Source organism: Vulpes vulpes, chromosome 13 (genome assembly GCF_048418805.1).
Source record: "Vulpes vulpes isolate BD-2025 chromosome 13, VulVul3, whole genome shotgun sequence".
Taxonomy (NCBI): Eukaryota; Metazoa; Chordata; class Mammalia; order Carnivora; family Canidae; genus Vulpes; species Vulpes vulpes.
Genome location: NC_132792.1, coordinates 136796052 through 136808579, shown reverse-complemented (window position 1 = coordinate 136808579; position 12528 = coordinate 136796052). Strand labels below are relative to the sequence as shown.

At 34.8% G+C, this 12528-nt stretch overlaps 1 protein-coding gene across 5 annotated transcripts in view; it reads left to right on the top strand.

The window, feature by feature from the left end:
• The window catches only part of COP1 (COP1 E3 ubiquitin ligase), a 247303-nt gene extending 235275 nt beyond the window's left edge, over window positions 1-12028 (top strand). For all 5 annotated transcript variants that reach the window (XM_072733092.1, XM_072733089.1, XM_072733091.1 and 2 more), the window contains 2 exons: window positions 7649-7693; window positions 10064-12028. In XM_072733092.1, coding sequence (XP_072589193.1) covers window positions 7649-7693; window positions 10064-10081 — 63 coding nt within the window. In that variant the 3' untranslated portion in view covers window positions 10082-12028. The remainder of the gene's footprint in view (window positions 1-7648; window positions 7694-10063) is intronic.
• The last annotated feature ends 500 nt before the right edge of the window (window positions 12029-12528 follow it).

Sequence of the window (12528 nt, the reverse complement as noted above, 5' to 3'; positions counted from 1 at the left end):
TCATAAAATAACCCCTTCATTTCCTTGTCCTGAAATCTTCATTTCCTTCATTCCCCTTCATTCCCCTTCATTCCCCTTCATTTCCTTGTCCTGAAATCTACTTTTTCTGATATTAATAGAGCCATTCCAGGTTTCGTTTCGTTTCGTTTCTTTTCTTTTCTTTCTTTTCTTTCCTTTTTCCTTTCCTTTCCTTTCCTTTCCTTTCCTTTCCTTTCCTTTCCTTTCCTTTCCTTTCCTTTCTTTCCTTTCTTTTCTTTCTTTCTTTTTCTTTCTTTCTTTCTAGGTTTATTTATTTGAAGAAGAGGGAGAGTGCCTGTGCAAGTAGGGGGAGGGACAGACAGAGGAGGAGTGTCTGTTTTTAAGCAGATTCTGGGCTGAGCACAGAACTCAACACAGGACTTCATCTCACAACCCTGAGATCATGACTTGAGCTGAAACCAACAGTTGGATGCTAATTGACTGTACCACCCACATGCTCCAAGCATTCCAGATTTCTTATGATTAATATTTGCATGGTTTACTTTCCCCTCTTTTTACTTTGTATCTTTGTTGTTGTTGTTGTTGTTTTTAATAAAGTGTGTTTTATGGATAGCATAGAGTTGGTCTTGCCGTTTTATCAAGTCTTATGATCTCTGCCTTTTCATGGTATTATTTAGACCATTTACTTATTAGTAAGGTTGGATATTTGTCTACCATCTTGCTCTTGGTTTTCTGTTTATTCTGTGTTCTATTTCCCTTGTTCCTCCTTTCCTTTCTTTCATTATTGAGTATTATTATAATTCATCTTATCTCCTTTACTAGCTTATTAGCTATACTAATTCTTTACTTTTCTAGTGGTTTCTCTAAGGTTTATAATATTTGTATTTAACTTATCATAGTCTGTTTTCAGATTATACCACTTTATGCTTTACGGGAAAGCCTTACAATGATATACTTCTATTTCCCTATTTTATCCTGTGTACTTTTGCTGTCCTATATGTTACTTCTGTTTATGTTATAATAACCATAATGCCTTGTTAATTATTTTTGCTTTAAACAGGTAATTGTCTATTAAAAGAAAAAACAAGAGCAAATATCTTTTATATTTACCTACATATTGACCATTTACAGCACTTCCATCTTTTTGTTTAGATCAGAGTTTTCATATGGTAGAAGAACTTTAACAGTTTCTTACAGTGCAGATCTGCTATCTCAGCTTTAGTTTTTTTTTTTAAATAATATTTCACTTTTGAATAATATTTCTAGATTGACAGTTTTCTTCTTTGATTACCTTAAAGATACTGTTTTATTGGCTTGCATTATTGCTTCTGATGACAGATTGGTGATGTTGTTCCCATAGGTAATGTCTGTTTCTCCTCTGGCAGTTTTCAAACATTTTCTTTCTTTCTTTACACATTTTTAGTAATTTATGATGTGTCTTGATGTGGTGGTATTTGTGGGTATTTTATGTTTTTCAGATTTGGAAAGTCTTTAACCTTCTATCTTCATATACGTTTTTTGCTATTTGAGATTCCAATTACACATTTATTAGGTTGCATATTGTCCTGTTGGTCACACAAATGCTAATCTCTTTTTTTAACCTTTCCAGTCTTTTACTCTTTTTTTTTTTTCAGTCTTTTACTCTTAAGCTTCAATTTGGATTTTCTTTTTCCCATGTCAGCTTTATTGATGTTTTAGTCTCTCCACTGTTTCGTTCATTGTTATGTTCATCCAGTTAATTTTTAATTTGAGATAACTGTACTTTTCACACGGAGAAATTCCATTTGGTCAGGATGCCTGGGTGGCTCAGTGGTTGAGCATCTGCCCTTGGCTCTGGGTGTGATCCTAGGGTCTTGGGATTGAGTCCCACATCAGGCTCCCTGAGAGGAGCCTGCCTCTCCCTCAGCCTCTGTCTCTGCCTCTCTCTCTCTCTCTCTCTCTCTGTGTGTCTCTCATGAATAAATAAATAAAATTTTTAAAGAATTCCATTTGGTCTCAATAATTATGTGTTCCATTTCTCTTACAAAGTTATTGTTTCCTTTAAATACGTGAGTATAGTTCTTTCTGCTTTATAAATCCTCATTTTGCTGCTTCCATTATCTTTATCATTTCTGGATCTGTTTCTATTCATCGATTTTTTTTTTTCCCCTCCACCCTGGATCATACTTTTTGCCTCTTGAATGCTATACATTGTGAATGCTTAATTGTTGAGTGTTTGGATTTTGTTGAATGTTTTTAAGAATATTAACGTTTGGAGGTGCCTGGCTGTCTCAGTCAGTAGAACATGTGACTCTTGATCTTGGGTTTGTGAGTCCAAGCCCAGAGTCCATGTTGGGGATAGAGATTACATTAAAAAATTTTTTTTAATCAGTTATTTTTTAAAAGTATTAAAGTTTGAGGTTTTTTCTTTTTTGTTGTTTGTTTTTGTTTGTTTTTGTTTTTATTTATTTATTAGAGAATACAAGCCGGGTGGTGAAGAGGAGCAGAGGCAGAGGGAGAAGCAGACTCCCCACTGGGCAGGGAGCCTGATGTGGTGCTCCATCCCAGGACCTTGAGATCATGATCTCAGCCTAAGGTAGACGCTTAACCGACTTAGCCACCCAGGTGCTTCAGAGTTTGTTTTGATAGAAAGTTGGTCTTGGAAATAAATTTGATTTTTTTTACACTTGTTTTTAAATTTTATTAGGATGACTCTAAAGTAGCAGTCAGCAAACTTTTTCTTAAAGAACCGCATTGCAAATATTTTAGGCTTTGCAGGCCATACGGTCTCTATTGCAGTTCCTCAGTTCCTCTACTCTAGTGCAAAAGCAACCATAGACTCTCTCTCTCTCTCTCTCTCTCTAGATAGATAGATAGATAGATAGATAGATAGATAGATATTTTGAATATCTAATATATATGATAATTTGAATATATATATATATTCAAATTATCACAGCTATGTTTTAGTTTTAATGGAAATATAGGCATATAATATAGGCAGTGGGCTAAACTATAGTTTGCTGATCCCTGGTCCAGAGAAACATTTACTTTAAGGCTAATATAGCTCTTCTAACAAGGCATGACCCTTCTGGGGACTCTGCTGAATGTTCTAAATTTTCAGTGAGGTTTCTTTACTCAGGCTACTCAAAGCTCAAACATCTCCTAACTGTGTGAAGTCTGGCATTTGATAATGTTATTAGAGATTGCCAGTGGCAATCTCTGTTTTCTAGGCCTTGTGTAGTTTAACACTATTCATGTGTAATTTATTATAACAATGCACAGTCAAGGGCACTCCCATGCAGATTCCTGGAGCTCTACTTTGTTTGACTTTCTTCTCTGTGATACTTTGCACTACAAACTTTACCTGCCCGACAGATACTCTGAACTTGTATCTGCCTCCTCAGCTTAGTGAATCTGGTATAGTCTGTTTAGATTCCTCTCTTTGGATTCTCTTTCTTGCTGTGTGGTTCAGAAATTGCCTCCATGCAGAAAGCCAGAGTGACTATAGGACTCCCCTCATTTGTTTCTCTTCTTATAAAGATCATTATTCTATATTGCCTGTTATCCAGTGTAGTTTTATATATTCCGTTAAGTTTTCTAGTTGCTTATAGTATAACAGCAAATCTGTACCATTTACTTTGTTTACAACTAGGAATGGAATTTTATTATTTTTTTATTATTAATTTTATTATTATTTATTTATTTATTTATTTATTATTTATTTTATTATTTTTATTTTATTATTGTTTATTTTTTAAACATTCTCATTTATATAGTAAAATTATTTTACATTCAAAATCTGTTATCTCAGTTTCTAAGAGTAAATCCTCCAATAGCAAATCAAGTGAGCTTGCTTAGGATCTTAATGTATTAGCTATAATGGCACTTTTATAAGCAAGCCATCAGTGGGAAAACTGTTCCAGTGGATGCTAGTTTTGTTTTAGTATAAGTACAGTATCATTGACTTTAAGCAAGTTGGTGTTTGTGTATGTGTCTTCTATTTTTATAAAAGATTTACTGCTAATTTTTCCATTATCTTTTTAAATCTCTCTATATTAAAAAGAAAATAGATATATTATTAGCTTAGCCCCGAAGAGAGTTTTGCAGCAAAACTGCCAGTTTTTTTGTTTGTTTGTCTAAACTGCCAGTTTTTAAGAAAGAGAAAAAAATGAGAATTACTGACTGGCACTTTAATTTTATTTAGCAAATAAAGCAACCCATTGAGCCAGAACTTACATGTTTGGGCTGTGGCAGACTTCAGTTACAGCTAAGAATTGCCAGCATTCAAAATGCAAACAAGAATCACTCAAAACCTATAGCAATAATCTTGTACTTATCACCTCCATACCTCTGTGCTGAAATAAAATACCTGGTTTTATTTTTCTGTTGCATGCAAGAGTTAATTTAATACCTGGCTAAAAGTCAGGTAATCCTAAATCCCTTTTAAAAAGTTCATGGTCTTGGGGGCACCTGGGTGGCTCAGTAGAGTCGCTGACTCTTGATTTAGGCTCAGGTCATGATCTTGGGGTTGTAGGATCAGGTGCCCCTTTGGGCTCCCTGCTCAGCAGGGAGTACACTTGAGGATTCTCTCTCCCTCTCCCCCTGTCCCCCCACTCTCAAATGCACTCTCTGTCTCTCTCTAACATAAATTAATAAATCTTTATTAAAAAAATAAAAATAAAAGTTCATGGTCTTTAGAGGAAAGGGCATGCTGAGATGTAAAGCTGTTATTTTTCTTTCATTATTTGTTAATTTTGAATTGTTTTGAGTATTTCTAAGAATTCTTAGGACACCCTTTCACCTATATATTAGTCCCCAGAAAGCAGTTCCAGCTGTGCAGCTGTGTTGGCTCATTTATAAATGAGATGTTTATTTCCACAAGAAAAAGATGTTATTGTTAATCCTCTGGTAGCATGTAATATAGTACCGTAACAGTCCTGAGGTTATGCACATTGTGTATTCATTTCAGGGAGTTATCAGATATCTTACTTCTTGGGTTTAGCTTAGTAATTATATAGACTTCAGACTCCTGTTATGTGATAATATAACTAGATTAGATTCTCTTATTTATATTAAGCCCAATTTTTCATACTGTTTGATAATATACCATGGTTTTCCAAACTTCCACCAAGAATTAGAGGTTTGAATTACATAATTCATAATGTCTGTAACTGGTAGAGGTAGATCCCCTCCTCGTTTCCCCAGAGTGAGTCCTTATCTCCACTAGCTTTCTCTGCCTTCTTCTAGTCACCTTCTTGTATTAAAGGTGACTTAGAACCAAAATGGCTGTAAGAAAGAGTGCTTTAGGCTATAAATTTCTCATCTTCCTGGCATTCCTCTCTGTGTAGCAGAGAGAGCAATTCTTGGTGACTGCAGCATCATATGATGGGTGGCAGTTGCTTTTTTAGAGACTGGAGTCTTTCCCCAAGCAGAAATTAGGTTGATTATTCCTATTTGGAAGTTGTTCACAGAAGAATCATTTTTGGTCCACTTAGCTTGTGATATCACGTAGCTTGTTTAAAATTCATGCTAGAAAAAAATCCGTATGATGTGACACTGTGCTTTTGTTTTGTTTTGTTTTGTTTTGTGAGGGAGGCATAGAAATTCTGCCTTTTGACCAGCTCAGAGTGAGTTATATTATATTGCCTAATGATATCCTAACCTCACTCCAACCAACCAGTTTCTTAATTCAGGTGGCTAAAAGAGTAAATAAATACCAAACTTATCTTCCTGCCCCCTCACTCTACCCCCACTCCCATATGGAATTATTCTGTGCTTATTTGGTCCTAGAAGTAGCCTATTATTCCCCAAAGTAAATACTGAAACTAATTCTAATAGTACTATATATTACTTATGTTACTGTTTTCAAAAATAAATGAGCTGACTTAAGGGAAAACCTCAGCCAGGACCATATCAATGTAGGGGAGGAAAATGTATTCCTTAACTCTCTTAGGGTCCCCAGTGGGGTCTAAAAACTAGACAAGACAGACTAAGAGGAAGAAGGCCATACAAATTTATCTAGTAGCAGTTTTACATGACATAGGAAGGAAATGAAGACCCAAAGAAACATACCTTTGTATTTTGTGCTAGGTGTGGTGAAGAGTAGCTAGTATAGAAATGTGGGTACGTTAAAGGAGTATGAGGTAACTGTTGAATATTGGGAGGAACTCAACAAGTCCTGCTTGTTCAGTCTTTTTAGTGTCCGTTTGTCTTTGCAGATAAGAATGCTTCTTAACCTTGGGTGTAGGCAGGGCACCTCTCACATGAGGATTTTATGGCCTATTTCAGGGGAGAAGGATGGAGTGAGTGGGAGATCAGAGTGACTTTACTGCTTCTGCTTTTTTCTCAAACTCCTTCAGCTTAAAATATTCACATTTGGCAAGGTGACATATTTTGGGGCTGTGTGTCCTAAACCCTATCATCAGTGATGTCCATACTCATCCCTAGAAAAAACATGTCTTTATTACTACTTCATACAGTGTGACTATTGATGCTGTTACCACCGATTACATCCAAAGAATATTCTGATCCCCCAAATTTTGGGGATCGTGGAAGAAATTATTATTATTTAGCAACCAGATGAGCATTTTTCAAGAGTAACTTTACTAGGAATCAAAGGAAAAGTTAAAAAATAGAAATGTGTAAGTTTGTAGAGCACAGATTTCTTTTATTGAAGAAACTAAAGTTTAGCTCATAATGGATAAAGTAACTTTCTTGGTGTGCAAATCCATTTCTTTCTTCTCTTTCTCACTTTGTCATGAAGCCTTTAGGACATTCAGGCAAATCCTATCTTTGCTTGAGGTCCACTTTATCCGTTTCTCATAGATAGTAGTTTACTCAGTCTTTCATCAGCCATGTGGCCTCTGTCAGTCTTGAATCTCTTTACCTTCTTTTAGCAGCCTACTCTAAAAAGTAAAAAGACTTCTATACACTTCCAAGCTCCAGAGCCCTACTAAACTATTTCCAATAGAAAGCATGCCCCAGCTCTTCTTAATGAGATTCTCTCTGGTAAACTCAGTCTTGTCCATTCTTTTTCCTACCCTTCCTACTCTTTAGAGGAATATTTTTTCCTAAGGCTTAGGATATAATAGATATGTTACCACATAAATTCTGTTGAAGTAATCACCAAAGTTATTAAAAGTGCATATACTGAGTGATTGAATAATTAGAAGAAAAGATAGCTTTTCTTCTGCTATCACATGAATAGTCACTTTTTTTTTTTTTTTTTTGGCTGGTTTCCTGATACCAAATAGCTGTCCATAGAGATTTATGCCAAAGGTGTTGACAGCATTTACATCAATTGTTTTATAAGAGAAAAGGAATGGAGAGTTTTCTGTGGAGAGGATTATGTGCTTTGTTTTTCTCATTATATTCATTTTTTGTTTTATTTCAGTGTTTGTTTGGTTTTTCTTCCGGTGGTAATTTGTTTTTCTTTTATTTTTCTTCACATTTGAAATTTTCCTACTCTGCTTATAATTTTATTTTTCTAACTCAAACATAATCCTCAAAATATGAGATTTGATGTTTAAAATTCGCAGTTAAAACATGTTAAAGTTGATTCTCCACTTTAGATTCTATTGGTGTCTTAGGTTGAAATGAAGAAAGAAGGATGAAGAAGAAGTTATTCTCTTGGACTGCCCTCCAGGAAATCCTTCTCTATACTTTAAAAGTTCTTATTCTTTTCTAGGAGTCCAATGTGCTGATTGCTGCTAACAGTCAGGGTACAATTAAGGTAAGCTATGTTATACATCTTCATTTTAATCTCAGATCCATTTTTAGACTGTAACAGACTATAACTATAACATGGAAATACAGTTATACTAAGTCTTAGAGATCATTCCAAGTCATGGGTCTCTGTCTATGTTGAAATGGCTTTGATTGAAACGGAGAGGAATAGGTAGCTTGCAATTACGGAAAAAATAATGGTACTGATTAGAGGTTATATGAATGTCAAATGGATTGATAGCTGGTCAGAATAAAAAATAGATGAAGACTATTCAGTATTCACTGTGGGCCAAGCACTGTTGCTTCTGTTATGTAGGTGTATTCAGTGGATAAAGGCCAATATAGAGCAGGGGATGCTTGCACATTCACCAGATTTAAGAATATCTGGTCTTAAAAAAAAAAAAAAAAGAATATCTGGTCTTAAAAAAAAAAAATCTGGTCTTATTTTACTCGTCTCTTCGTCATATTTGTCTTCCTTTTCTTCCCTGATAGATTTTTTCTCAGTTGCCAAGGGAAGAAAAGGTATTTTAGTGTTTCACTGAAAATTGATCATATGATCATTCTATTAGTGTAATTTGGAAATTTTAATGTCTCTTGGCGTGTAGTCTCAAACACAAATTTTTTTTTTTAAGATTTTATTTATTTATCTATGAGAGACACAGAGAGATGCAGAGAGAGAGAGGCAGAGACACAGAGGGAGAAGCAGGCTCCATGCAGGGAGCCCGGTGGGGGACTCGATTCCAGGTCTCCAGGATCACACCCTGGGCTGAAGGCAGCACTAAACTGCTGAGCCACCCAGGATGCCCTCAATCACAAATTTATACATAGCTTTCCAATACTTTTCTTTGTAGTTAGGAGCTCAAGGAAGTAATAATGTTATCTGATTATACTATTGGATATTTAGCACTTGTGCATGACATATTAGATAATCTTGAGCTAAGCAGTGAACTTTTTAAATAAAACACTAGTTAGGGGGAGGGTTTTAGTACATGGGTTTGGTTAGTGCTAATTCTGTGGGTGCCTATTCTTTCTACATATTCTCTCTGCTGGTATAGAAATATCAAGAAGTGATCTTTTAAAGCTAATATGCATATATTTCTTCTGCCACTCAGCATTAATTTTGACGTGGCTTCCTTCCACTCATCCTGAGTGGAGAATGACCCAGCAACCAAGGGAGTACATCCAAGCCTATCACATTGTCCTATGGAGAGGAATTGAGCAAACTCAAAGCAGAACTGCACTGTTAGCTGGTCAGGCTAATTTACACTTATACTCTTTTTCATACAGCTAGTTTCTCTATTTGAAAAGCCTCATTAGAGAGCCATGGACTTAAATGAAATCCAGGCTTTGGAAGTGATTTGTGTTATGTTCTGGAATCTCAAGCAAGATGATAGAAGGTCTTGGAATTTCTGTTATTTTGTGGCTCTCTGTGGTCTGTTTATCTTATTCTCATGGCAAGGCATATATTGAAAAAGCTGCACCTTATTCTTCAGCAAGTTTGGCCTTTGAGGCAATTGAGCTTGCTAACGTATCTGCAGAAAGTTCAAAACTACTCATGTATTTATAGAATCTCAGTGACAACTCAAAGATTTTGTTCAACAGCATTGACCTCTTGTTAAATTGGCTACTTGCCAGAAATAAAGACAAAAAGCGTCACAGAAGCACAGGTACAAGTTTAAGAAGTTAAGCCTTAGCACAGGAGAAACGTTGCTCCTTTTTTTGTTACTTAGAATTGCATTCTCCATCTAACAATCTTTTTGACTGTGTCTTATAATTGTCTTCAGCTCCTGTGTCCTTTCTTAGACATTTCTTCAGCTGTTTTTATAACTGATTGTTGCTGCTGCTTCTTATTTTTTACTTTTAGCAGTATCACAACTTTCTTGTATGACAAGATATGACTTGAACTCTAATAACTAACATAATACCTTGACATCAGATGACTGAAGAGAAAATGAATGAAGCACTAGAAAAAGGCAAGATTTTAGGTCCTGTATACCTTGATCACTATAATCTTTATCAGTGGAAGAAATAAATAGATTAAAATTTTCTTAAGAATATGGAAAGAAAAAAAGAAAAAAAAAGAATATGGAAAGATACCAACATAAATTTCAAAACAACTATATCCATGGTATTCATCACCCAGTTCATTTATCTATATGTTTTATGTAGTTTAAAGACTCCCTAATTAACTGTGAACATAACTAATGTGGAAGAGTTCATGCAGCTCTCAGTGTCTAATCCCTTCAAATTCTTTAGCATGTTAGCAGTTAGGAAAAGTTTTATTGATTTGGTTCTTCATTTATAATACAGTAAAGATTCATTAAGCTGTTTGCATTTTTAAAAATTTTATTAAACTGATTCTTTTTCCCCCAATTAGGTGCTGGAGTTGGTATGAAGGGTTTACTCAAGTTAAATTGTATTTGATCCTGCTGAAATACATCTGCAGCTGACAATGAGAGAAGATAGAAACTCATGTGATGTCTCTCCCCAAAGTCACCATGGGTTTTGGATTTGTTTTGAGTATTTTTTCTTTTCTTTTCTTTTCTCCTTCACGACTTTTGGGACATTGGGAATACCCAGTGAACTCTCCACCATCAATGTAACTCTATGGACTTTGCTGCTGTTGGTGGTGTGGTTATCTAATTTTTGTGATAGGGAAACAAATTCTTTTGAATAAAAATAAATAACAAAAAATAAAAGTTTATTGAGCCACAGTTGAGCCGGGAAAGTCTTTGTGAAAGATGGCAAGAGGGTAATCTTTTCAAGAAGTAATGCACATAAACTCTGAATAATTTGTAAGGTCCATATTTTCCACCCTCTTTGGAATTCTTCATATCAACATAAATGTAAAGTATATGGATTTCTTCCAGTGAATTTAATATTTATAGTAGGTGGGAAGGTTAATAACTTTACCTTATGAATTCCTTTCTTCATTCTCTGACCAGATTTATATCATCAGCAAGTACCATACTACATTCCATCTGGACCTGGCCAAGAATCTAAAATTTTGACCAGTTGAGGCCACATTCAAACAGGAAGGGAATGGGGCACCTGGCTGGCTTAGTCAGTAGAGCACATGACTCTTGATCTTAGGGTCACGAGTTCGAGTCCCACATTGGGTGCAGAAATGATGTTAATAATTAATTAACTTTAAAAAAAGGGGAATGTCTGTGGCAGCTATCGTCTTTGCCTTTTAAAAGTTATCTATACATAATGTAAGCCCTAAATGCAGACAAACCACCTTCATTTTGTAAAATCATAGCTATCAGATAGTCATAGATATTAGTAGCAACCTCAGCTGAACAGTGTGAGCAGGGGTTAGCAGACTTGCCGGAAAGGAGGCCAGATAGAAAATACTTTAGGCTTTGGAGATTATGTGGTCTCTTCCATAATTACACAACTCTGCCAGTGTAGCAGGAAAGCATCCATAGACCTAGCAGGAAAAGAATTTGAAGCCTCATTTCCCAAATTACCAAGCCATATAATATCTTAGACTGTCTAGTCAATTTTATGTTATTTTCAGTTTGTAAAAAGGGAGAAGTTAGTAGTTTGAGTAGCAGGTCAATCAAAAGTAGTTTGAAGCTTTCTGTTTGAGCTACTTTAAAAGTGTGAACACTTTTTGAAAAAGATTATACCCCACGCATATTTTATAAAAACAGACATTTGGAAAAAGCTTGGTATGAAAAAATATGTGAATGGTAAGGGTAATTGGAACATCCCACTGTATCCCTCTACACTCAAAATTATTGGGGTCACATTTCATCATCTGAAACCTTTGGGTCAAATGCATTCTGGAAATTAGAACTTCTTGAATTTTAGAAAAGTAATAGAGTACATATACTATATATTACATAACACCGTTCAACAGAGTCTGGAGCAATACTCTATTATCAAATACATTAATATCTCTGTAGCAAAATGTATGAATGTTAACATTATATGAGATTAATAAAGGTTAAATATAGTCTTGTACCAATTCAGATAGTTTTTACCACTGAATAAGTTTGCCTCAAACTTAGGTTAAGTTTTCAGTTTCAGAGCTTCGAGACAGTTATATCTTACTAATTTGGGGGAGTTAAACACCTGTAAACTTTTGGGCTCAATTTTGAAAGGAAAGGTCACTATCATTCAAAAGTTACACCTGTCAACCAGAATAGTGGTAAGCAGCCTTTATTTCTAATATTGATGAATGACCTTTTGCAAAGATGAAGAAAGAATATTCAAATGTAGATTCTTCACTTAAAGGAATTTAAGTGGATATGTCCAGAAAATCACCAAATGGGAAGCAAAGAATTAATGCCTCTTTGAATGCATTTAAATAAAGGATTCTTAAGATTTTTAATTTGGTCTTTTTTTTTGTTTGTTTTATTTCAAGCTGTCAACATTATAAGGTCATGTTAATTTCCATATGTGTGGAAGGATGAAGTAAGGTACCTTTATTAGTTATCAAAGGGACTCAATTTTCAAAGAAATTATTATTTTTAAAAGGCAATGCTTAAATTTGTTTTAACCTTTTGTTTTAAATAGCGAGAAACCATTTTTAAGTTTGAGTTAGTGTTTGAAAGATGTCAGCATCAAACTATATCATTGTTTCTTGGAAAATTAACAAAATAGTTAAATTAATGTATGTTTTAACACCAAAAGAACTTCTAACTCAAGAAGAGTATGGGTCTTCATGTTTCAATCTAATCTTTATTACTGTGGGATTGCAGAGATTTCTTATATTCTCACACAACTTTTACTTAAACATTCAAGATTGAAGAACTTTATAAAATTCTTGTAAAAAATTTAGACATCAAAAAATTTGTGGTACTAAGCCACAGCTTCAGAAAGATGAGTGTG